Genomic DNA, 26,295 nt, shown 5'->3' with positions numbered 1-26,295 from the left:
ACCACACTTTGGTTGTTGGTAGTTTTGAACGAAGAGTCCTGTTCATCAATAACTGTGCAGGCGACAGGTCAACTCCATCAATAGGCGAGTTTCTGTATTCCAGAAGAGCAATATTTGGGTCACCATTACTCTCTTCTGCCTTTTTCAGTAAGTTTTTTACGGTTTGAATACAGCGTTCCGCTTGACCATTTGAACGTGGATAGTGGGGACTGGAGGTTTTGTGCGTGAACTCCCATTCAGATGCAAACTGTTTGAATTCATGACAACTGAATTGTGGTCCGTTGTCCGTGAATAGCTCTAAGGGTATGCCTTGTCTTGAAAACACTGTTTTGCACGCAGCAATAGTGGAACATGCTCTCAAATTTGGTAGAGGTATAATATCTGGATATTTCGAGTAATAGTCCACAAACAACACATAGTCTTTGCCCTTGAAATGAAATATATCAGCTCCAACTTTGGTCCAAGGAGTAGAGGGTATCTCATGAGGTATGAGTGATTGCTTTGTGTTTGATTTGCGAAATGAGTTGCACACTCCACACGACTTAATCAACTGCTCTAAGTCATAGTTCATGTTTGGCCAAAATATGATATTTCTGGCTCTCTGCTTGGTTTTGACTATACCCAGGTGAGGTTCATGTAACTTCCTCAACATTTGGTGACGTAGTAACTTGGGAATCATCACTGCTGGCCCCTTGTACAGTAAACCATTTAGAACTGTTATTTCATCTCTGTAGTTCCAAAATATTCTTATATCTGCTGGAACTTGTACCCGAGATTCTGGCCATCCCAGTCGCACTATGTCGGCCAATGCCTGAAACTGTTCATCAGACTCAGTTGCGTCCTTCAGCTCCTGAAGTTTTCCTTCCGTCATAGGAAGCTCCTGCTCAATGAAATTGATGTCTATGTCCTCATCAACCAGTGATTCTGTACACTCTTGTAAGTAAGCCCTGCTTAACGCATCGGAAATGAACATTTCCTTTCCCGGAACGTATTCTAAAGTAACGTCGTAACGTTGTAAACGCATAAGCATCCTCTGTAGTCTATGAGTAGCTTGATATAGTGGTTTGCGATGAATCGCTAGCAAAGGTTTGTGATCTGTTTCTATGGTAACTGAACGTCCATAGATGTAGTGGTGAAATTTTTCACATCCATAGATAACTGCGAGCATCTCTCGTTCTATCTGTGCATACCTCTGCTGAGTCTCTGTCAGTGCTCGTGAAGCGTATGCGACGGGCTGTCCGTTCTGCAATAATACTGCACCCAATCCTTTGGAACTTGCATCCACAGAAATGGTGACTTCCTTTTGAAGATCATAAATGCGAAGAACTGGTGCTTGCGTTAATAAGTTTTTTAGTTTCGCAAAACTGTCAATTTGCTGTTTGTCCCAGTGCCACAAAACGTCACTTTTCGTAAGCAATCGGAGAGGTTCAGAAATCTCTGCTAGGTTTGGTATGAATTTCGACACATATTGCACTAGTCCAAGAAATCGGCGCACACTTTGAACATCTGTCGGTTCTGGCATGTTTACAATAGCACGAACCTTTTCCGGATCAACCTTGAGTCCATCTCTCCCTATGACGTGACCAACGTATTTCACTTCAGGTACTCTGAGTTCTACTTTATCCTTATTGAGCTTGAGCCCAATTTGACGACATCGCTCCAGCATACGAACGAGATTTTCATCATGCTCCGAGACGTTTTCTCCATGAACAAGGATATCGTCTACTAGACACTCAACACCAGGTAAGTCTTTAAAAAAACTCCTGTAATCGTTTCGAGAACACTTCTGACGCTGAAGTTATTCCAAACGGAAGTCGTAGATATCGGTATCTACCAAATGGTGTGTTAAAAGTGAGTGCCTTTGAACTTGCTTCGTCTAGTTCAATATGCCAAAAACCATGCGTAGCATCAAATCTTGAGAACACTTTAGCATTTGGTAGTCGTTCAATGATTTCCTCCACAGTTACTAAGTGGTAATGTTCTCGCTTTATGTGCGGATTCAAGTCTTTTGGATCCAAGCATATACGAATTTTCCCTGGTTTCCGTACTGTTACCATACTGTGAACCCAATCCGTAGGACCATCCTGTTTTGCGATCACGCCCAATTTTTCCATGCGTTGAAGTTCATCACGTACAGAACTGTGTAACGCTGCCGGCACTTTCCTTGGTGGGTGTATCACTGGCGTTGAATTCGGATCAATTTCAATGTGATATTTTCCTGGTAGATGTCCTAGTCCACTGAAAACATCCTGATACTGTTGCAGTAGTTTGTCCTTTGTTACACAAACATCCGCACTTTCTATGGAATCTGCTGGTATGTGTTGGATTAATCCTAGGCGTGCACATGATTCTTTGCCAAGTATCGGTGTACTTCCTTTTGCAGTGATGTAAAACGGAAGTGTACGTTCCACTTTACGGATTCGGCATCTGATATCAATCTTCCCATCTGGGTTCATGACTTCACCATTGTAAGTGTACAGGTTCACTTTTACTTTTCGTAAATGCTTCGGAGAGATGTGTAGTTCTTTGAACACATTCCTTGGTATTATATTCGCCTGAGCTCCTGTGTCCAGCTTGAATGTAACCGGTACTTTGTTAATGTTCACTGTCTCAGTCCATGGTACCTCTTCCTGAATAGTGTCCACATTCACTATGCCCAAGTATAGGTCATGTGATTCCTCTTCCACGTAATGCACAGATTTTGGTGTCTTATTACAGTATTTTGCAAAATGGTTACGGCCTTTGCATTTGTAACAATTCTTGTTGTACGCAAAACATTTCCCTTTCTCATGTTGTTTTCCACACTTACTACACGCATTCAGTTTGTTAGTGTTTGAGTGAACGTGAGCTGTTTGTTTTCTGGTACTACCGCGGTTCTGTAGTTTTTCAGGTTTTCTAGTTACAACATGAGCAGCTACAGCAGTTGATGGTTCTTTGTGTAAACTTTTCAATTGCTGTTCGGAAACTTCAGAAGCACGGCAAATGTCTAAACACTTAGTTAATGATAAATCTGCTTCCCGTAGTAGCCTGGCTCTGCATGCTTCACTCGAAATACCACACACTATCCTGTCTTTAATCAACGAGTCTTTCAAATCACCAAACTCGCATTGTATGGCTTTGTTTTTTAAGTCAGTGACATAATTATCGATTGTTTCATGACTTTCTTGATTTCGTGTGAAAAATAAATGGCGTACATACGTTAAGTTCTTACGTGGTTCAACGTAGTCTTGAAAGTTTTTGAACACTACCTCTAGTTTTTCAGCATCCTCCTCAGGAATGTTGAATGTGTTGTAAATACGTCTCGCTTCGACACCAGCAACATGTAAAAAGGTAGCAACCTTCACTTTTCCCGCCTTTTCGTCGATCCCCGAGGCTACCAAGTATAGGCGAAATCCTTGCAGCCACTCTTTCCAATTTTCAGCTAAATTCCCTTCAAAACTTAAGTGCGACGGCGGTTTTAACTGATCCATTGTTTTGGTACGTCAAAGTTTTCTTCTGACACCATGAAATGTCTTCTACAGACATTAATATAACGGACACCTAGTCCAAACACCAACATATAGCCATGCCGTGATCTCAACTCGTTTATTCCGTTCTAAAACATAACACTAAAAATAGAACACGTATGGTCAACCTGACAATATCCGGATTATTCAAATACATTACAGTAATATTCATATTTTCACTGCCCAATGCACATCACAACGACAACCGAAACAGAATTCTAGAAACATAGTTCAAATATTGTTTAAATTAGATAGTAAGATATCCGTTAGTGAAATTGTGATTGGAAGCCTTTGAAACAGAATAATTGGATACATGTCTTTAAATGATGCACATAAATACCTAGCACATTATTTGTAAAATTACGCATTCTCTGGAAGTTATTTCTTGTATAATTCACAGAACCTTTTCTTGTGTGACGGAAGTTTGAGGTAGAGACAATGATAACCATGCTAATTAAATGTAAGTACGTTTGTATATTCAGATTTTTAAAAGCACGAGAAAGGCAATTTTCTCGTAGAAGACTGGGGCGAGCTCACGTTTTGACCTCAGTCTCGCTATGTTCCTTTTATGTACGTGAGACTGAAGTGAGCTCGTCTCACTTTTATGGATCCCGGGCCAGGTTTATCAATGAATCTAACTATCAACAAAATCCGACAATCAAAGGTTTTTAAAAACAATTTCTTTGATTTTGAATATAGTTTACTATCTTATGTATTTTAGATCTTAAGGGTATCTAAATATCATACCAAAAAAATTCTCAAATTAAAATTATGATAAATAGATAGATCATCACTGTCCAAAATGTATAGTCGAGTATGAACTAAGTTCACATATAGTTTTTATCGAGACATCTCACTAACTGATTCAATATTGATCCAAATCGAGCATCATAAGAACGCTCTACATTGTATTCACCGATTCTACTGTTTATTCACAAATGAAAATGTACACGTGGGGTTTGAATGTCACTTTGAATGTACATTTATTCAAAAGTTTTAAATTTTGTTCCCAAAAAATCATGTAAACGATGTCGGGCGACAGAAACATACGGGACTTCTAACAGTTGTAATTTACACACTGAGTATGATATTTGATACCAGTGATTAGATAAGAATGGAGATTTAGTGACATCATCAACAAAGGGAGATAAGTTATCATACTTGTACACAGACAACTTGCGACGGACGGTTGTGTCAGTTGCTTTGCGTATTTGTTTGAATTACTTATCTATATTTATGTAATACCCGTTTAATGATGATCACAGAAACGTGTTGCTCTGACCCCAACAGTAAGACAGACAACATTGCTTGTGTGAATTGTCATTTATTGTGATGAAAATGTAAAAAGGGGATATCACCCAGAATGATATACATTGGTACTACTTAAAATTGCGTAGTGATCTCCCCTGATATAAAAACAAATTAATGTAGAAATAACAATGACACTGTAAAAAGGGGAGATCACCCATACATATATCATACATTGTTGCTAATGAAAGTTGCCTAATGATCTCCCCTGATATAAAACAAAATACTGTAAGATTTAAAAACAGAGAACAAAGTGTAAAAGCATATATACAATACAACCCAAAAGTTGGCGTTCAAAAACAAAAGTTCCCACAAAAAGCAAACACACACACACACACACACACACACACACACACACACACACACACACACACACACACACACACACACACACACACACACACACACACACACACATATATATATATATATATATATTCAGTAATTAAACAGTAACTCATTATTAAGCATAATTTTTTTTAGTCCAAACATTGTCATCTACAGTATGACCGTTAACAGTAGTAATGTTTCTGAAGATTAATATTACGATTCATAAGAAGTTGATGATTTTGCTCCGGGTACTTTCTTGTATCTAAAAGAATGTTGTTTTTTTAATTTGAATGAAATGAGACAGGTAGGAGAGACAGTCTTTCAAATCCTAAACTACTCTATGCTCATCGTTCTTATGCGTCTGAGTTTAAAAATTGTAATTTTGAGTTTGAAGAAAATAGCTGTACGAGTGTTTTGTGATCATCGTATATAAATGGTAAAACCCTTTTCTATAATTTCCCTCATTTTTCTTGATTCTCGTTCGGCATACAAATGTCAAAATGATAAATTGTTCGTTTGCCTGAAGTTAGGCGTGTAGTTATTTTTTAAGGGACGTTTAGATGTTGAGAATTTTTTTTAAAAACAGTTGATTGAATTGAGATATGAAAGCTAAACTTCAGCTCAAAATGTATTACATGTACAATACAATACAACTTACACCTTAACTTCATTTCATGGATAAACCATGTTGTGGTCTATTTAAGAGCAAATGCTTCTTTTTTCTTGAAGCTAGATAGCTTGTCTTTTTTTCAGGAGAGGCTTGCATTTGATTATCTTTAAACCATTCCATAAAAGTTGAACATTTTGACTATTATAATTTATTTTTCAGTGCTTTTATGTCATTATTTAAATTTGAAAAAGTGATGTCATCAGTAAAGTTATAAAGATCACAATAAGATACAAAATAAAGAATATCATTGATAAAAACACTGAAAATAAAGGGACCAAGTATTGAACCTTGAGGAACACTTCTGCACAACGCTAAAAATCACGACAAACATTTCCTAGTTTCAGACACTTTTTTCAATTGCTTAGGAGTTCGTACATGAATAGTAAAGATATTTATACGTAAATGTGATATCAAATTCACAAACAAAATACAATGCATTTCAGGGCTACTTCTACTTGGAGTCGTTAAAGGTAATTTATAAAAGAACACAGTATCTTCAATCAACGCATTGAGATTGACAGTATATGTCCTTTGAGTGTATTGAATAATGATGTTTACTATCCTCATCCGAAAAGGGAAATCTTCGTAAGATAAGGAAGTATATGAATATCATATTACGATTAAACCTATTTGATGAGGTCAATACATGCATATATAGACTTCCAAGAAAAGCATATCACCCGAACACGAACTTTCCCTACAGTTGATATAGCTATGTATCGACAATATAAGACTACATATGTACGTTTATTATATCATCATTCTTAAGCCCCTCCCCCCGTTTTAAAACGAGGAGATATACACATGGATTGGGTTGACTTGTCGGTTGGTAAACAAAATGTTGTTCGCTAAATATATTGAGAACCCATTGCTTGGCAAATACCAACTTGGTATAATGGACGCCCCTAAAGAGTAAATGATCCCTATTGATTTTCAGGTCACAAGGTCAAACTACAACAAATGTGAAAAAATATTTTCCACTCAAGAATCACATCAAACACTCACTAAAAATATGCGTGTACATTATGGACTGAACGTCTTTTAAGAAATTTCATAGACATTGCTACATGCATGTAGCATTAATAGGGTAGGGGAACAAGAATGATAAATTTCATTCTCTCAGTGATTTTGGGGACTTTTTGGATTAGGGGTAAAACTTCTAAATATACTACGAGTTTTATCATTCTTCCTAACCTTTCAGCATCGAGGATGAATATTAGTTGCATCGTTATAAAACATGGTCGCCTCCTCCAACATTTTGAAACTCCTGTACAAGGGCTTGGGCCCCACGCAAGGAGATGATCAATGAAAATTCATTTATTCTTTACAAATCTTTATCTTTCCAAAGGTGTGAAACTCTTGTATCCTGAAACTTATCACGAGTCCGGTAAATACTCGTACATGGAAAATAGTTCATACAATTCGCCGCTAGATAGTCGAATCACAATCATTATTGAGCAAAAATTATAGATCATTGTATCTTCCAGCAGTGGATTCTGTAAACACCGAGTGTTTGCAGTGTAACGAAGTTTCCAGCGTGCAGATGTGTGTAACAAGGACCACTTGTGGCTCAGGAGAGGTTCATAATTCTAAATAATATACTTGCAAATTTATCATCCAATGAATTATATATTTCATATAATATATTTGGGTTTTTTTATTATGATTGCCTCTTATTTATGTTACAGGAATGTTATTTAGAAAAAGTAACAATAGCAGATTTAAGTGTCGTATACAATGCTGGTTGCCGAAGTGAACAGGTAAGCTATCATATAATGCATGTGTACGTAAGGCCTGTGTGTGCGTGTATGTTTGTGTTTCCTGTTACCCGACTTGCCTGGAATCAAAGCCGCCAAGCTGCATTTTTTCTAACCAAAGGACCTCTCCAATTTAGCTATGACATACGGCCCTGATGATTTAATAAAACATCAAAGTTTTAAAAATGCTATTCACAATGCCCCCAAGATGTTCATTAATACCTAACTTAGAGGTTTGGCATTTTATATTACTGAACAGTTCGTTAACATTAAGATCTATGCCGTCTTTTGAAATCACGTTTGTCAGATTTTGTTAAATCTCTATTGGTATTCATCGAATGACCGGTTTTTCAAGCCTTTGTTTATATTGAACACAAGGTTGTCTAGATTTCTTTTTCTATTTTAAGTAATTTCTGTAATAACGATTGATTGATTGAATATTGTTTAACGTCCCTCTCGAGAATATTTCACTGATATGGAGAAGTCACCAATGCCGGTGAAAATATTCCTATCTAGTGATCAGTCATCCCAAAAATTACTTTGTTAAACGCCACTCTGATTCCACGCACAAGTTGAAATACAAAATATGCTAGAGTTCCTCATTGACAATATCTTCGTGGTCTTTGGTGATCAGGTCTTCCAACAGTCTGTTGGCATCCCAATGGGCACGAATTATGCTCCTTTGTTAGCTGACCTGTTTGTATATTCATATGAAGCAAAAACTTCTACGTGAGAAGAAAAAATATCTTGCTGTGGCCTTCAATTCGACATTTAGATATATCGACGATATATTATCTATCAACAATAATGATTTTCATTCATATGTCGATTGAATATATCCCAGTGAACTCGAAATAAAAGACACCACAGAGTCGTCCACGTCTGCTTCATACTTTAAGTTAGATATTTTATTTAAAGTAGATATTAACGGTAAACTAACAGCTCGACTTTATGACAAACGGGATGATTTCAACTTCTCCATCGTCAACTTCCCATATTCATGTAGCAATATTTCATTATGATTTACATCTCTCAACTGATTCGATTCGCAAGAGCTTGTTCTGCGTATGGTCGGATTTCAAATCGAAACAGGCTACTGACAAACAAGTTGATGGTGCAGGGGTTTCAACAGTCTCGTTTAAAATCAGCATTTCGCAAATTGTGTAGTCGTTATAACGATCTAGTTTGCCAATACAACCTAGCATTGGGTCAAATGCTGTCTGACATGTTTCATGCCAATTGTTAGGGCGTTCTTGGCACACTGATTTTGACTACGGATAACTCCGTTTGCCTGATCAAGATATAAGGCTCACGGCGGGTGTGACCGGTCGACAGGGGATGGTTACTCCTCCTAGGCACCTGATCCCACCTCTGTTATATCCAGGGGTCCGTTTTTGCCCAACTCTCTATTTTGTACTGCTTATAGGAGCTATGAGATTGATCACTGTTCTTTATCTTCACCTTTTATCCAAAAGGCAAGCCTGAACAATCTTGTACTGGTAATGAAGTTAATGCAAATACAATAAATATCTACAAAAACCATACGTTTTCTCTCTGCCTCATTTACTTGTATTGACCTCCGGTAGTAATTCTGTAGTTTTCAGGCGAAGGGTGACCATTTCAAACTTAGTTTTCTACCCTTATCTTCCAATATCCAAGGGGAAAGGACTGTGCACGTACTAGTGATACAATATTTACCAAAAGTTATAAATGATAAATCAATTTTTCTTTGAAAAGAGGGGGGTAGAAGGGACCACTAGCCAGCTAAAGTGTGGAGGTCCTTTCCAAATCGTTACAAACCACGGTTATTATTCCATTCCATTCAAAAACATGTGGAATGGAATGAAACAATAACCCGTGGTTAACGACGATGAATGTTCGGGGGAAATTATTTTCGGATTGGAAGGAGTAGGTACAGTTTCTAAAGTCATTTGGCCCAAAATATCGATGATTTCACTTGGAGCTTAAAACCTGACATTGAAATAAGGAATAGATTAGCAAACCCAAAATCCGCTCAGTTTGATCAGCAAAATGATCTGTGTCATATGACGAGAGCTAGAAGTTGGCATAAAATTGCAGAAATGCCATTTTCAATGAAAATAGCCACAAATTCAGGGGGTTTTCCTTTCAGAAAACATACAGCGCATGCGTCGAGCAAATTCATATTCAAGTATGTTTTTAATCTTAAAATAATACACAATATATATCATTTTCATTTTGCTCGACAAATGCGCACATCTTTTCCTGAGCAATAATATGTATGATATTTGGCAGTTTTCAGGCTTATTTTGAAAAAAAGGCGGGAAATGTCTTATTCATGATGTCATAATGCCATCCAATTAGGAATACCATAATGATTTTGTTGACATAGTATACCTGGCATATATTTTACTTTCTTAAAACGCTGATTAAGGTTAATTCCAGAGACATTTTATAGAGAGAAATTTGTTGGGCCTTTTCATGTATACAATCGTACCTTGTTCTTTGTTTTAATTCAGATACGCGTTAGCTTATAAATTCAACTGTCATAAGACAGTAATACTGGCTCACAAGTGTTTGTGTTTTAATATACTCTCCGTCGTATCTGTGTAACTCGCAAAGAAGCCACACTAGTTACCATATAACATACCCTATACCACATCTATTCTTGCTAGATATGTCCAGATGCATTGCATATTCTATTAGACAAGTGCCCCCTGGGGTCATTCTAAACCCCATTTCATAATTTTTGAAATGTATTTAAAACAATCGAGATCCTGAGCCCCAAATCATATTCATTCCTGATGCACACATCAAGATGCATTGAATATTCTGTTGGGCAATTGCCCTAGGGTAATCTCAGCCAACATCATTCTTAAATTGTGAATATATCTTTACAAGAGGCCCATAGGGTTTATCGGTCACATGAGCATTAGTTAAAAGTATCACTAGCCCCAAGTGCTATGAAATCGACACTAATTTTCCTATTCTGCATATCTAAGCTTAATTGTAATATTTTTCAACTGAGGCAGGCTATTGACAATCAAGTTGATATTACAGGGGCTTCAACAGTCTCGTTTAAAGTCAGCATTTTGCAAATTCTATGTTCGTTATAATGATCTAGTTTGTCAATATAACCTATCATTGGGTTAAATGCCGTATGACGTGTTTCATGTCGATTAATAGGCCATTCTTGACACACTGATTTTCACCATAGATCGCTCCGTTTGCCTGAACAAGACATAGGGCCCACCGTGGGTGTGACCGGTCGACAAGGGATGCTTACTCCAATTAGGCACCTGATCCCACCTGTGGTATTTCTTCCCAACTCTTTATTTTGTATTCCTTATAAGAGTTATGACATTGATCACTGTTTGTTATCTTCACCTTTCATTGAGGAGGAGTATAAAACAAGATGTGTTTTAAAAACACATATCCACCCGAAAATGTTCATACTGATGAAATATATAGCATATGTTATATTAACACTATATGACTGTTTCGGACCTGCTCTAGAGTCTTGGGGTTGCGAATTTCACAATTTTGTTACATTCCTTTCTGCTTTCCCTAAATATGCATATTGTTTTTTCACAGTATCAGCAAAATTGATAAGTTTTTTAAATGATAATTACAATAATCACAATACTAATTTAGTCCCCACCCTCGTACCAAAACCCTACCCCTGGAATCATGCAACTTACAATTTTAGTAAAGTAATTTATGCATACAGTTATTTAAAAAAACCTCATTGTTTGTATTATTTCATGGCTTTTTCTATGTGTTCACTGTTCTTTGTTTAAGAATGTTTTATTGTGTTACATGTAAAACGCTTTATGGTAATTGTCTTAATTAGATAAAGCGCTGTATAAATGTATAATAATAAGAATAATAAATTGCGACCTACTCCTTCTAAATATATCCATTTAGTTTCAATAGCATTAAAGATTAAATGTTTTAAACATAAACACTATGCACCAAGTTTGGTCCTGTCCTGAAGTCAGAACCTCAACCCCGAGGATCATGAAATCTAAAAGTTTTGGTAGAGGTGTTCCAGCTCTGCATTACTATGCATTTAGTTTTTCTTTCATATGTGCTGTTGCAGAGGTAAATATCTTTGAAAAATTGGTCAATTTTGGCAGGTTTTTCCACGCCCCCAAGGCCCTAGGGGTGCAGACGTTCTGAAATTTACAATATCTGACCCTCTATCTCAAAGATGCAAGGTGAAGATAACGAATAGTGATCAATCTCATAACTCCTACAAGCAATACAAAATAGATAGTTGGGCAAACACGGACCCCTGGACACACCAGAGGTGGGATCAGGTGCCTAGGAGGAGTAAGCATCTTACGAAGTTTGAACAGAATTGGAATGGTAGTATGAAGAAGTTAAAAATGTTCAATTGTTAACGCACGACGGACGTCGCACGCTGACCAATTGCTATAGGGCCCCTGAATTTACTTTAAAGGGACTGGTTCACGATTTTTGATAAAAATATTTTTTCATTTTCGATGGTAAACATTAAAAATACAACTCATTTAATGTTGACAGTCAAACTTTTGACCTTCTGAATGCAAGAATAAAAGCAACATTTTAACCTTAAATATGTGTTATGTAAACAAAGACTCGAGTCTTTTTATGTATACAAACAAACAATTGAAATATTGATTTTGTCATATAAAGCATCTTAATTTTGTATAGTCACAACGAAACGGCCGACTCATAAATCTAAAGGGAAAACACCGGTTTCCAAAATTAGACTGGTGTGTTATTTTTAGACATAAGGCCAACGTTTTTGATGTTTCGTTAAACAAAATAAATTACTGCCGCAGTTTAGCATTGCTGACATTTATATGAGTCGTTCTTTAATCAATAAACCATTTTCCTTTGTGGAATGATGTACAATATTTTCATAGGTGCATTCATATCAACAACCCTTTTACATATGGCGTTACTTAGCTCATTGTATTTTTCTGACATGGCTGCAGCACCTTTAATATATTTCATCAGTTTATTTGCCTTTGGTTGATAATTCGAGTGTTTAGCTTTGCCTAAATATCATATGACAGTTGCTACATGAGTTTTTATGTTTACTTTTGAGAAGTCAAACTGTATAACAGTTATCTTCCTCCCTTGACCTATTTTTATTACATGCTGTGCATTTGTGCCCCTTTTCTTGTAGTATTTGTTTAGCTTTTCGTCAGCCCCATTACGGGTTGAAAACCCTGTGCACACGGGAACAGGCTAGTGTAAACAAACGGAACTACAGTGATCTCGGTATGAATTACTTTTCTTTAAGTCATAACTTGCAAAAATTGAAAATTATGATGAAAATTACTAATATTTGTTAAAATATATGTATCAAATTTATAAACCCCCCCCTCAAGAAATCGACCCCCAAAAAATGAAAAGCTAAAAAAAAAAAAATAGATTGGGAAAATATGGGACTTGAACTCGGAATGTGTGTTTAAGTGTAAGTTTACCGAACATCTAAACCACTAGGCCACCCAGGCAGATAAGTTTAAAGGTTTAACGTTTGACAGGCTGCTAAGTCTCAAGGTAAATTTTAAGAACGATTTTTTTTCAGATTTTAGCCATTTTCAACCAGAGGGCCACCTTAAACCAAATTTCTTCAAATGGACTTATGTACAGTCATATTCAATTAAAACAATTTCAGTGTTTTATTTCTGGTTTAGGGTGGCCTTTTGCAACAGTTTGCAATTTTTTTTAGGCCCATTACGTTACATCTACTATATACTCTATATAATCACGATGATGTTTATGCCTATCAAATAAAGATACTATCAACATATAGATATCTTTATTGAGCAAGTTGGGTAAAACAAGTATAAACTGATATTGTATAGCAGAATATTTGTAAAAAATTCAATATTCAAGAAAAAAGTATTTATGTAGGCGAAATTGCATACTAAGTGCGTTATACTCCTTTGAACTTTTAGATGACACGTTTACCGCCAAAATGCTTGAAATGTGAAAGATATAATAAACTTAGATCTATATCCATTTCTTTTGGAAATTTCGTAAACAATAACATACCACAATCTTTGTTTACAAACCAAATAATAAACTCTCTAAATTGAGCTTCTGTGATAACCTTAATTTTTAAGTTAACTCTTTTAAACACATTAAACAGTAGATTTTGATCATCAAAAGTGAAAACAAATGTTGGGGAAAATCGTGAATCAGTCCCTTTAAGGGCACCACCAATTATCTTCCAAACTATGATTTAGCTACTACATAAAATGCTAGAGGAGTTCTGGAAACCAGCTTTTTGCATTTTCTTTTTAGAAAAAAAACCCGTAATTTTTTTTTTTTTAATGAAAATTCCCAAACCTTATTACCCATCTACAGGACACCACCAATCACCTCGCAAAAGATGATTTGGCTATTGCGTAAAATATATGATGAGTTCTGTGAACCAGGGTTTTATCTAGAAAGAAAAACATTTTAACCCCATTTTGCCCACAAGGTAAAAGTGAAAATTCTGAAACTATTGCATATCTACAAGACATCAATTATTATATTCCAAAAGCTTATTTGATTAACGTTACTGCTTAAAAAAAAACAAGGAGTTTGAGGAAGAAAAAAGTGTGACAAATATACCCGAACTGTCTTTAGAAAATGCGAGTATAAAATGACATCTCCCAGTGGCATTGGAGCTAGCCCGATCACTGTGAATAACATTCAAAGAATACAGTCATCACAGTGAGAATTTAGTGATTACATCAATTAGTAACTCCAGTACTTTCTTATATATTCATGGTCAACAGCATGAAGCTGGTCATATCTGAAAGGCACGGGATTATCACTTCTTAATTCCAGGCGTTTAGAGAAGGAGCAAACACTGTCTATGGTTTGACGCGGCCATGACACGACCTTCCGGTTACGAAGCGAACGCTCTACCACTGCAAGAATACTGCACTTGTGATGCAGTGTCCTAGTTCTTAACTTTTAGGTCAGGAACTGTAACCTATAGCTTGATCAACTCTTGTTATTTGGTTCTTAGTCACGGTTTATTTCTTGAAATTGCGTAAACACTCCCCGAAGAAACCCATCTACCGACCTGATCTTTGTTGACCTTGGTAACAGGAAACAAACATATTTTTGGCCTAATTGTAACTAATAATTTCTTCACCAAAGATTAGTGTGCCTTAAAAAAGAATCTAAATTAATGAAATGCTTTGTAGGTTTGTAAACTTATGTCGGCTTTATCTGGGGCAGGAAAACGTAATTTAGTGAACTGTGCCGATTGCTGTGTCAACTCTCCCGGGGAACCAGTTCCGTGTAATGCCCGACTTTGTGGTCAACAACGTGAGTTCAGATAAGTCAACTCTTATTACTTGGTAAAGTCTCCAAGTCATGTCAGAACTAAACAGAACTCATGCACGCTTCACTAGTTTCAACTCTTCAACTTTTTTTGGCTTCAAAATAAAGAAAACGACATATTTCAATAACGACATTCAGTGTTGATTGTGATATAGTATTCAAGATTTTTATCTTTTGATGTCCAATTTAATGAACATATTGATGTTGTCTACAAATGAACATTTGATGTTGTCTACAAATGAACATTTGATGTTGTCTACAAATGAGCACGTACTTGTGTCGAAAACTGTATAGTACACAAACCAGTGAAGTCACAGTATCAAACTACTTTATGATATGCAATTTGATCCATGGAACTGATCTAAATTTCATTGTAATCAATAAAAAAATAAAACTTTTCTGATTTTGTATAATTAATCAATTGTTAATAATCATATCATATTCAAATATGGACGCCTTCTTCAGATAACTAACAGTGATCAATCTCATAACTCCTACAAGCAATATAAAATAGATAGTTGGGCAAACACGGATCCCTGGACACACCAGAGGTGGAATCATGTGCCTAGGAGGAGTAAGCATCCCCTATTGACCGGTCACACCCGCCGAGAGCCCTATATCCTGATCAGGTATATGGATTTATCCGCAGTTAAAATCAGAGTGCCAAGAACGGCTTAACAATCGGTATGAAACACGTCAGACAGCATTTGACCCAATGATAGGTTGTATTGACGAACTACATCGTTATAACGACCATAGAATTTGCGAAATGCTGACCATTATCATATTAAATGCAAAGGGCGTCAACGACCGTCTTATGACTCTCCAGCTGCCGATTGGAAATAAGAAGGTATAACACTGATTATAGACTGATCAGTGCCTATGCTCCCACGATGACAAATGCAGATGACATCAAGGACAAGTTCCATGAAGAACTGGACGCCCTTATATCAGCAGTTCCACAGTTTGAGAAACTATTGCTCTCGGGAACTTCAACACCAGAGTAAGGAGAGACCACCATATCTATGAAGGAATCATTGACAAGCACGGAATTGACAATTATAACATCAATGTTTTACTGCGGCTTAAGACATACACTTCGCAAGACCTTGTCATCACAAACATTATATACCATCTACCTAACCGTAACAAGACTTCGTGGATGCACTCTCGCTTCAAGCAATGATATCTCATTTGTTATCACCAGGAAGAAGGATAGGCGGGGTGTCAGAGTGACCAGTGCTTTGTGCGGTGCTGAATGCTGGACTGATCATCGTCTCATTGTGTCCAATCTAATACTCGGCATACTGCCAGTCAGAAGACCCCAGGCAAAAAGACTGCCAAGAGACCGAACATCTCTAAGTTGTAGAGCAGTAAAGTTTCATAAGGCTTCTCAAACGTTCTCGAGAGTAAGCTGTAGGATACGGTATACGATGATGTACAAGATGATGTGGCCATCATTGAGGATAAGTGGTCTGCCTTCAGAGACGTCCTCTACTCAACCGCCTATGAACGCATCCGACCATCAACCCGTCGTAACCAAGACTGGTTCGATGAAAACAAAGAAGAGATACAGCAACTGCTTGCAGAGAAACAACAGCTATAAGGATCGCACCAGAATGACCCCTCCTCACAAGCCAAGAAGGATACCCTTGCCAAAGTAAGACAGAAAATACAGAAGAAGCTGTGTGAGATGCAGGACACCTGGTTCAACAACAAGGCAGATGAGATCCAGGGCAATGCTGATAGACATGACTCCAAGTGTTTTCATGATGCACTGAAAGCGATGTACGGACCCAAGTCATCCAGATCATCGCCCCTTTACAATGTAGATGGGATCCAGCTGCTAATAAAGACGCAGATACAGGCGCTATAGGCTGAACACTTCAACAGCACCCTCAACCGCCCAGCAGTAGTCAACGACGAAGCCATAGACCGCCTGCTTCAAGTGAAAACCAACCACGAACTGGACAACCTCCCCTCTGAAGAGGTCACAAAGGCTGTCAAAGAAATCTCCTGTAGCAAAGCACCATGATCAGACGCTATCCCTGCAGAAGGTTACACGGCATGAAGCTCCACTATGGTACAGACACTTACTAAACTTTTCCAGGCCATTTGGCACGAGAAAAAAGTCCCACAACAGTCAAAGGATGCATGGATTGTCCACATCTACAAGAAGAAAGGCAGTCGCCAGTCTTACGACAATTACAGAGGCATCTCCCTCCTGTCCATTGCTGGAAAGATTATGGCTCGTGTACTGCTCAACCGCCTCCTTCAACAACTTGAACAAGGACACCTCCTAGAAAACCAGTGCGGCTTCCGCGCTGAACGAGGGATAGCTGACATAATATTTGCTGCACGTCATCTCCAGGAAAAACGCCAGGAGCAGCACTACGACCTCTACATAACCTTTTTTGTAATTCTATTTCTTTTTTTTTTTTGCTTTCACGGCATATAAACAGTTACATATTTCCAATACATGATAATACAGAATATACATATTTCAAGCAAGTTCAAACATGTGCGTATATCTAGAAGTACATAAGTACAATGTATACATAGTGTGAAAGGTTTTTAATTTCAACGAGATGGGAAGAGATACAGGAAAGATGGGAAAAGGGTAGAGAGAGGAAGAATTGTGCCTGGTCCACTGATGAGCCTCAATTATTTCATACATAGCAACTGTTTTCTGTTAACTGTACATAATTAAAGCAAATAACATATGTTATGTCAGTATTTGTCGTATTCAGTATATATACAACGTTTTGGCAACGACGATTTTTAGGTCACCTGAGTAAACTCAAGTGACCTATTGCAATACGCTGGTTTCGAGATACGTTCGAGTTATTTCCCTTTGAAGAACTGTCGTACATAGTAAGGCGCGAAGCAACTTGTTTACATGCGGGAGTGGGACGAATATTCATCACTGCTTAAGTGAATGTACTCAGTAAGTCTCACATACGCTGTTTCATCGCCCGATTTCAACTGATACACAAACTAAGTAAGTGATAAGTATTCAGGTGTAATTAAATACATGGAATTTTTACTATATCACGTAATTTTGTTGGTCGTAGGTTTTACAAAAGAACTTACGACTTAAGACAAACTTTACATACTGGAATTTTCAACTCTATTGTAAATCATTCACTCCGAATGCAAAATATTTTTTATAGAAAATATTGAAAATTTAGCCTTATAAAAGTTTTAATTCATTCATTTAAAGTAATATCTGTATAATACAATTTAAGACATGCGACTTTGTCGTAAGTTGTTTTGTACAACATACTTTCAAATATGACATTGTTTTTATATTTCTGCTTTTGTAAAACATTTCTTTCAATGGTATTTTGTATTTCCAACATTTAAATATTTAAAGAGAAGCCGCTTTTAATACATTATACCGTCTTCCTCACTGACAGTAGGTTCACTCTGTCCCACTTAGGCCCCCAAAGTTCTTCTAAATGTACCTCCTACACAGGAGAGCTCTTATCTCGAAACTGGCGTATTAGTTGTCGTCCATCGTTCGTTAACAATTGAACATTTTTAACTTCTTGATAACTATCAGTCCAATTCTTTTCAAATTTGGTAAACTAAATGCATGGTGATGTAGAGCAGGAAGGCATCTAATAAAAATGTAAATGTCATGATCCCTGGGGTAGGGGGTTCTGACCCCAGGGCGGGGCCAAACTTGGTATATACTGTTTATGTGTAAAACGCTTAAATAACATCTTTAGTGCTATTGATACTATATTGAAACTAAATAGATATATTTAAAAAGAAATGGTAGTCCTTTACCAAAATTGTAAAGGATCCCAGGGATAGGGGTTTTGGTATCAGGGTGGGTCCAAAATGGTCAGTTATTAAATGTGTGAACAATAGACATTTTTAACTTCTTCTTGATAACTATCATTCCAATTCTTTTCAAATTTGGTATGAAGCATCGTTGGAACAAGGGGGACATCAATTGTAAATTTCAGGATTCCTGCACCCCTGGGGCCTTAGGGATGGGGAAAAACTGCCCAATATTGACCAATTTTCAAAAATGTTTTTCTCAAGATCCGCACACGTGTCAGAAAAACTAAATACATAGTGATGTAGAGCAGGGTTCTGACCCCAGAGCGGGGTCAAACTTACTATATATTGTCTATGTGTAATAACATCTTCTTTAGTGTTATTGACACTAAATTGAAACTAAATGGATATTTAGAAAGAGCAGGTAGTCTTTTACCAAAATTGTAAATTTGATGATCCCCAGAGTAGGGGTTCTGACCACAGAGTGGGGCCAAAGTTTGTATATAGTATTTATGTGTAAGTTTGCCGATACTGTATAAAATCTAAATGCCTACTTCGGAATAGTAGAAAAGGATGTACAAAAAATGGTGAATTTTACAACCCAGGGTTTTGACTCTAGGGTGGGTCCAAATTAGTAATATCTTTTGATGTTTTAATGTTAATACACCTATTATATTATGTAAAGCCTTTCATCTGTGTATGCACTTTTGAGGGATGGGAAGTTTAAAGAACACATCTTGTTTTATACTGTTGCTAAATATTAAAATTTAGCTTAGGTATTCAGAACAGGAATGTTTTTTCAAGATTTCATAGCCCTTGGGAGTAATGATACTTTCTTAATGCTACTCAGGTGACCGGTAAGGCCTGTGGGCCACTTGTTCTATATAGAATCTATCAGTAATGCTTTACCACAACACAAACAATTAGTTTTGGAGCAATTTACTAGTAATACCTACTTGCAAATATATAATGCTTAACAATAATATGTATCTCTACATGACCTTTGTCGATCTGACAAAGACCTTCAACATGGTCAGCAGGGACGGCTGGTGGACGACTATGGAGTCGATCGGCAGCCCAAGTAAGTATGTCACGCTTGTCCGCCCCAGCAAGTTTGTCACGCTTGTCTGCCAGTTTTACGATGGCATGATGGTGAAGGTACAGGATGATGGAGACGAGACAGAAGCCTTCCCAGTGACAAACAACGTGAAATAAGGCTGTGTGTTCGCTCCAACCCTTTTTAGCATGATGATCTCGGCCATACTGATTGATGCCTTCCAAGACTGTGAGGATGGGATTCCAATCAGACACTGAACAGATGGCAGTCTATTCAACCTTCGACGCATGCAGGCTATCACAAAGATGAAAGAAACTGTCATCAGGGACTTTTTGTTTGCTGATGGCGGTGCTTTCAATGCCAGCACAGAGCAGAAGATGCAGAATGAAATGGACTGCTTCTCGTGTGCCTGTGACAACATTGGCCTTACCATTAGCACCAAAAAGACTGAAGTGTTGTAACTGGCTGCCCCAGGCAAACCATATCAGGAGCCTCACATCACAATCAAAAGGCAATGGACAACTTCACCTTTCTATGCAGCACCCTTTCACGAGCGGTGCATATCGACATCGAGGGCAACATGATTTCCAAGGCCAACTCTGCTTTTGGGAGATTGTGCGAGAACGTATGGGAGCGTAGAGAACTCAGCCTCACCAACAAGTTTAAAGTCTACCATGCAGTGGTAATCACCACCCTCCTATATGCAAGCGAGACATGGACGGTCTATTACAGACACGCCAGACAGCTCAACCACTTCCATTTCAGTTGTCTTCACAGACTCCTTCGCATCAATTGGCAAGATAAAAGCGTACTGGAATGCCCAGTGTATTTACTCTACTCCAGATGGGCTGGACATGTCGTCCGGATGCCTGAAACTATTGTTAAAAGGCGAATTGTGCCAGGGCAAGTGAACAGTAGGAGGACAGAAGAAACAGTTCAAAGACAGCCTCAAAGCATCCCTAAAAGACCTCAACATTGATGTCAATACATGGGAGACATTTGCACTGGACAGTTAATGCGGGCGACGCTAGCTCACTGCTGGATTTCATTTATCTTAAGCTCGACGAACCACAGAGGCTCAGAGAAAACCTGTCGTGAGCAAGGCCCGAACTGCTTTCACTTCAGTACCCACCCACGTGTGTCCTACATGTAGGAGAGTCCGGATAGGATTCATTAGTCACCTTCGGCCGAACAGCCAACGTTCATCAACCCTTGATTGAAGTATACCGCTCGTGCCGATAAGTGAGAAAGTTTCCCAGTTTACTTTCGGAAGGTCTGTGGTCTCTTCCCAGGTACATTGTATCTGGGTTCTCTCTTCCACCAATAAAAAACTGGGCGCCACCAGCTAACTGAAAAATTGTTGAGTGTGGCGGAAAACATCAATCGATCAATCAATCCTCTCATCATGGTAATCAAATGTACCAAGTTGTAATATCCTGGATCTTATGGTTCAGTTCGCATCTTGCCTTCAAGTTTTTGCTACTAAGTAATACTATGACCTTGACATTTGACCTCTGATTTTGAAAAACGATTGGCATCTTCCTCTCATCATAGTGATCAAATGTACCAAGTTGTAAAATCCTGGAGTTTACAGTTCGGTCTGTATCCTGTCCACAAGGTCCGGGCAGACAGACGGACTGACAAACAGACGACGCCATTCCATAATACGGCGTGTTTTCGACGGGCGTATAAAAACGTATTAAAGACAGGTTCTTCATTAAATTAATGTGATTGTATAAGTGTCGGTTGATCGTATTTTGAAAAATATAGTGCTATAATAACATAGTAGTGCATAGGTATCAACGTTTTCATAACACGTTAAAGCTAGCACCAAGGGTGTGTAAGCCCATCACGTGTCAAATTGATTATCAAAGCCCTGACCTAAATTTTTTCCACGTGTTGCTCTTTATACGTAGGTTTTGAATAAAACCCCTTTGCATTTATTAAATCGTAAAATGATTCTAAGAGAATTAAAATGTAAGATTATATTAACAGCTTTTGTAGGTATAGTTCACTAAGTACGTGTCAGTTTTTCATGAAGAGAAAAGAAAAGCAATATCGTCGTTATCTTCTGTTTGAATCTTTTGAGAATTAATATTGATGACAATGTTGTGAATGTACAGGATTAAGAGTGTAATAAATATACATTATTTTATATTTATGATATGAAAACCCAATCAAGAGTGAGCACAGTAACTAAATAAATGATGTCTCTGCAGCAGCTGCGATCAGCACAACGTCATCATCACCTGACGTCAGATTGGAGTGCATGAGTTGTAATCTTGCGGTGTCCGTTCATGACTGCCAGAAAACGACAACTACTTGTCAAGCTGGCGAGGTAAGTACATGTAACTGTCAGCGTTTACATTTACCGATGTTTTGTATTTAATAAGCATTTGCTGCGGCATTGTTTTAATTTCTCGATGAAAATATTATGACTCGCAAGTGAACGATTTTTAAATGCCTATTATACATTTAAGAAAGTTCTGTTACAAATAATAATACACGCAGAAGGAATATACGGCTTGTCTGTTTGAATAATGGGAGGTATAAAAAGAATGGGATCAGTTCTGCATAAATGGCTAATCTCTACAATGCAAACAAAATAGACAATTTTTACTAACATGCAGAACTCACTCGCAAAGCACAAAGCAACCCACTATCGTTTTCACAATATGTGCTATATGTACGTGGTGTTTTCACGAGAGAGGGAGAGAGAGAGAAAGAAAGAAAAAGAGAGGGGCATTTATCAAATAATACAAATACCATGTGTCTCTAGGAATGCTTTTTGGAGTCGGTCACGACACCAGATCGTAGAATGAAATTCAATGCGGGATGCAGAAGCAAAACGGTAAGTCTACATTATATACAGGTATATAGTGTATGGGATTTGATTATTTGGTATATTACACACAAGCTCTGCAACGAGAGGAGGATTAAACTTAGATTGCTTTGTTGATCATTTTTAGCATAAAAATCAGCACCGGTATAACCATGTTATAATTTGTTGATTGATCACGTTTAATTATACCGATACAGATAGTTTATTGCCAAATACATACATGCACTGACCTTGCACTGATTCTATTTGGCATTGTATATGAGCTAATTGATAACTACATGTACTCTATATCTATATAAAAGGACATACAAAGTCCTTCATGTACATAATTTTTTTCATTCATTCTGATTGGTGAGGTCATGCAACGAAAGCACAATATTTGAAAAGCGTATACATGTACCGCATTGCACTTGTTTGTATTTCGTGTTGTAGCTATGTATATGTAGGGATTCTAAAAACCATTATTTTATTCCTTTTAGTTTTGGTAAAAGTATTTCCAAATTTATAATTAAAATTTAATTGTTTTATTTGATGTTTTATCTTTAGGGAAAGTATTTTCACACGTAAGAGCAACTATCAACTTTGACATTTCTTTCCTGTTTCAAGGTCGCAGTGGAAATTGGATTCTTGGGATTGTGTTTCTTTGATTTGGCTATGTTTGTCTCTCACTCATTTTACCGGTGTAAATTGATAACATAGGACTTTCCCCTGCACTTGCAACTTTGTTTAGTCTATTTCATTGGTTAATTTAAAATCTAAGTGGGCGGATCTGTCAAAGGTGAAATATGTGTGAATTTGAAAAAATAGTTCTAAAATTTTATCCAAACTGTTAAGAAGCTTTTATTTTTCGGTCTGTATATTGGAAATTTATACATTTGAATTATAATAAATTGTGAAATTTGAAACATTATGTTCTTCGTCGAAACTCCATCAATTCTCCAAATTGAACTCTCGCATAACCCATAATTATGACATGGTGGAGAATCCGGGTATCCGTAAATCAATTGTGATTAACTTTGCAATGACATGTTTGTATAAGACATAATTAATCCAATCGTGAACATATTTTCACTTATTCTGGTCTTCATGGAAGACGTGCATTTCCTACCGTAAGGACTTATTGCAATTATGTCTTGATATATATTTTATGAAAGCCATGAACTAAATTGTGAAGGGGAAATCAAGACATTTCGGATTACACAAGGATACTCACATTCTCTCAATGTTATAAATACGTAAATTTAATTTTGAAAGTGTTTACCAATGGATTAACTTTTCATACATTGTATATTTTCAAGATATTTTACGTTCAAAACTACGTTTTGTTGCGTATATTTAATTTCGTTTGTCACCGCCGTTCCACTTTAGGGGGGGGGGGGGGGGGGGGGGCTCCGTGGCTGAGAGGTTAGAGCATCGTGCTCAAAATCACACGGACTCTCACCTCTGGTCGAAGCGGGTTCGAATCCCCCTCGCGCCGGTAAGTGAAAAGTTTCTCAGTTTACTTTCGGAAGGTCGGTGGTCTCTTCCCCGGTACATCTGGGTTCTCTCTTCCACCAACAAAAACTGGGCGCCACCAGATAACTGAAAAATTGTTGAGTGTGGCGGAAAACATCAATCAATCAATCCACTTTAGGTTACATGTACATCAGGAATCACTGTCTAGTTCTTTAGGTTAGATGTATATCAGAAATCACTGTCTAGTTCTTTAGGTTACATCAGGAATCACTGTCTAGTTCTTTAGGTTACATGTGCATCAGGAATCACTGTCTAGTTCTTTAGGTTACATCAGAAATCACTGTCAAGTTCTTTAGGTTACATCAGGAATCACTGTCTAGTTCTTTAGGTTACATCAGGAATCACTGTCTAGTTCTTTAGGTTACATCAGGAATCGCTGTCTAGTTCTTTAGGTTACCTCAGGAATCGCTGTCTAGTTCTTTAGGTTACATCAGGAATCGCTGTCTAGTTCTTTAGGGTACATCAGGAATCGCTGTCTAGTTCTTTAGGTTACATCAGGAATCGCTGTCTAGTTCTTTAGGTTACATCAGGAATCGCTGTCTAGTTCTTTAGGTTACATCAGAAATCACTGTCTAGTTCTTTAGGTTACATCAGGAATCGCTGTCTAGTTCTTTAGGTTACATCAGGAATCACTGTCTAGTTCTTTAGGTTACATCAGGAATCACTGTCTAGTTCTTTAGGTTAGATGTATATCAGAAATCACTGTCTAGTTCTTTAGGTTACATTAGGAATCACTGTCTAGTTCATTAGGTTACATCAGGAATCACTGTCTAGTTCTTTAGGTTACACCAGGAATCACTGTCTAGTTCTTTAGGTTACATCAGGAATCGCTGTCTAGTTCTTTAGGTTACATCAGGAATCGCTGTCTAGTTCTTTAGGTTACATCAGGAATCGCTGTCTAGTTCTTTAGGTTACATCAGGAATCGCTGTCTAGTTCTTTAGGTTACATCAGGAATCACTGTCTAGTTCTTTAGGTTACATGTAGGGATCACTGTCTAGTTCTTTAGGTTATATCAGGAATCACTGTCTAGTTCTTTAGGTTACATCAGGAATCACTGTCTAGTTCTTTAGGTTAGATGTATATCAGAAATCACTTTCTAGTTCTTTAGGTTACATTAGGAATCACTGTCTAGTTCATTAGGTTACATCAGGAATCACTGTCTAGTTCTTTAGGTTACACCAGGAATCACTGTCTAGTTCTTTAGGTTACATCAGGAATCGCTGTCTAGTTCTTTAGGTTACATCAGGAATCGCTGTCTAGTTCTTTAGGTTACATCAGGAATCGCTGTCTAGTTCTTTAGGTTACATCAGGAATCGCTGTCTAGTTCTTTAGGTTACATCAGGAATCGCTGTCTAGTTCTTTAGGTTACATCAGGAATCACTGTCTAGTTCTTTAGGTTACATGTAGGGATCACTGTCTAGTTCTTTAGGTTATATCAGGAATCACTGTCTAGTTCTTTAGGTTATATCAGGAATCACTGTCTAGTTCGTCGGGGTTGTGAAGTGATTACATGTAACTGCAGTGGAAAACGTAATAATATGCATTAAGGCGAAGCCATTATGCAAAAATGATTACATTTTCTATTGTTGTAAATCACCTCAAATACTCAACAAAACAGGCAGTGATTCCTTAAATCATATTTAAAATAAATATGAAAATATAAAATAGACATATAAAAATACTGCCTCATACAAATTTAAATACACATAAAGTCCATAGTTCCCGCCCACTTATATTTAATTCTGTATGAACCGAGAAATCTACATCCAATTGTAAGTTGTAGGGTTATCACAGAGAAAACTGTTGGAAATGTACCTTGTAAATGAGTCACGATAAAGAACTTTCGCCCTTCACCATGGTATTGATGCATGAAAGGTGAAGATAACGGACAGTGATCAATCTCATAAATCCTATAAGCAATACAAATTAGAAAGTTGGGCAAACACGGACCCCTTTCGAGTAAGCATCCCCTGTCGACCGATCACACTACCGTGAACTCTATACCTTGATCAGGAAAACGAAGATATCCGAAGTCAAAATCAGTGTGCCAAGAACGGTCTAACAATGTTGATTTCTGTGGTCATAACCAAGTAGCTATATTTTTGTTCAAATGATACTAGGTTCTGAAAGCCTATATATCGTTTATATATATATATATATATATATATATATATATATATATATATCGTTTATC

The 26,295-nt window shown here is 37.3% G+C and overlaps 2 protein-coding genes across 9 annotated transcripts in view; one reads left to right on the top strand and one right to left on the bottom strand.

The window, feature by feature from the left end:
* Positions 1 to 26,295, top strand: part of LOC125671369 (uncharacterized) — a 37,068-nt gene that overhangs the window by 1,463 nt on the left and 9,310 nt on the right. For 2 of the 8 annotated variants that reach the window (XM_048907018.2, XM_048907019.2), the window contains 7 exons: positions 3,907 to 3,966; positions 6,258 to 6,284; positions 7,302 to 7,393; positions 7,503 to 7,574; positions 14,756 to 14,879; positions 21,963 to 22,081; positions 22,523 to 22,594. In XM_048907018.2, the coding sequence (XP_048762975.2) occupies positions 3,945 to 3,966; positions 6,258 to 6,284; positions 7,302 to 7,393; positions 7,503 to 7,574; positions 14,756 to 14,879; positions 21,963 to 22,081; positions 22,523 to 22,594 (528 nt within the window). In that variant the 5' untranslated portion in view covers positions 3,907 to 3,944. Of the gene's footprint in view, positions 1 to 3,906; positions 3,979 to 6,257; positions 6,285 to 7,284; positions 7,394 to 7,502; positions 7,575 to 14,755; positions 14,880 to 21,962; positions 22,082 to 22,522; positions 22,595 to 26,295 lie in introns of all 8 variants that reach the window. The other 6 variants (XM_056163266.1, XM_056163267.1, XM_056163265.1 and 3 more) reach the window with 4 other exon arrangements.
* On the bottom strand, positions 1,752 to 3,470 carry LOC130053821 (uncharacterized protein K02A2.6-like). The gene has a single exon (XM_056161420.1). It carries the CDS (start codon positions 3,468 to 3,470, stop codon positions 1,752 to 1,754), a length of 1,719 nt encoding a protein of 572 aa, XP_056017395.1.

The sequence above is a fragment of the Ostrea edulis genome, chromosome 4 (genome assembly GCF_947568905.1).
Source record: "Ostrea edulis chromosome 4, xbOstEdul1.1, whole genome shotgun sequence".
Lineage (NCBI taxonomy): Eukaryota > Metazoa > Mollusca > Bivalvia > Ostreida > Ostreidae > Ostrea > Ostrea edulis.
The sequence above is the reverse complement of the archived record's forward strand: the minus strand, read 5'-3'. Positions and strand labels throughout refer to the sequence as shown.

What these genes read in the sequence shown, in the direction of transcription:
- LOC130053821 (XM_056161420.1), bottom strand. Translation starts at nt 3,470, where the DNA reads ATGGATCAGTTAAAACCGCCGTCGCACTTAAGTTTTGAAGGGAATTTA.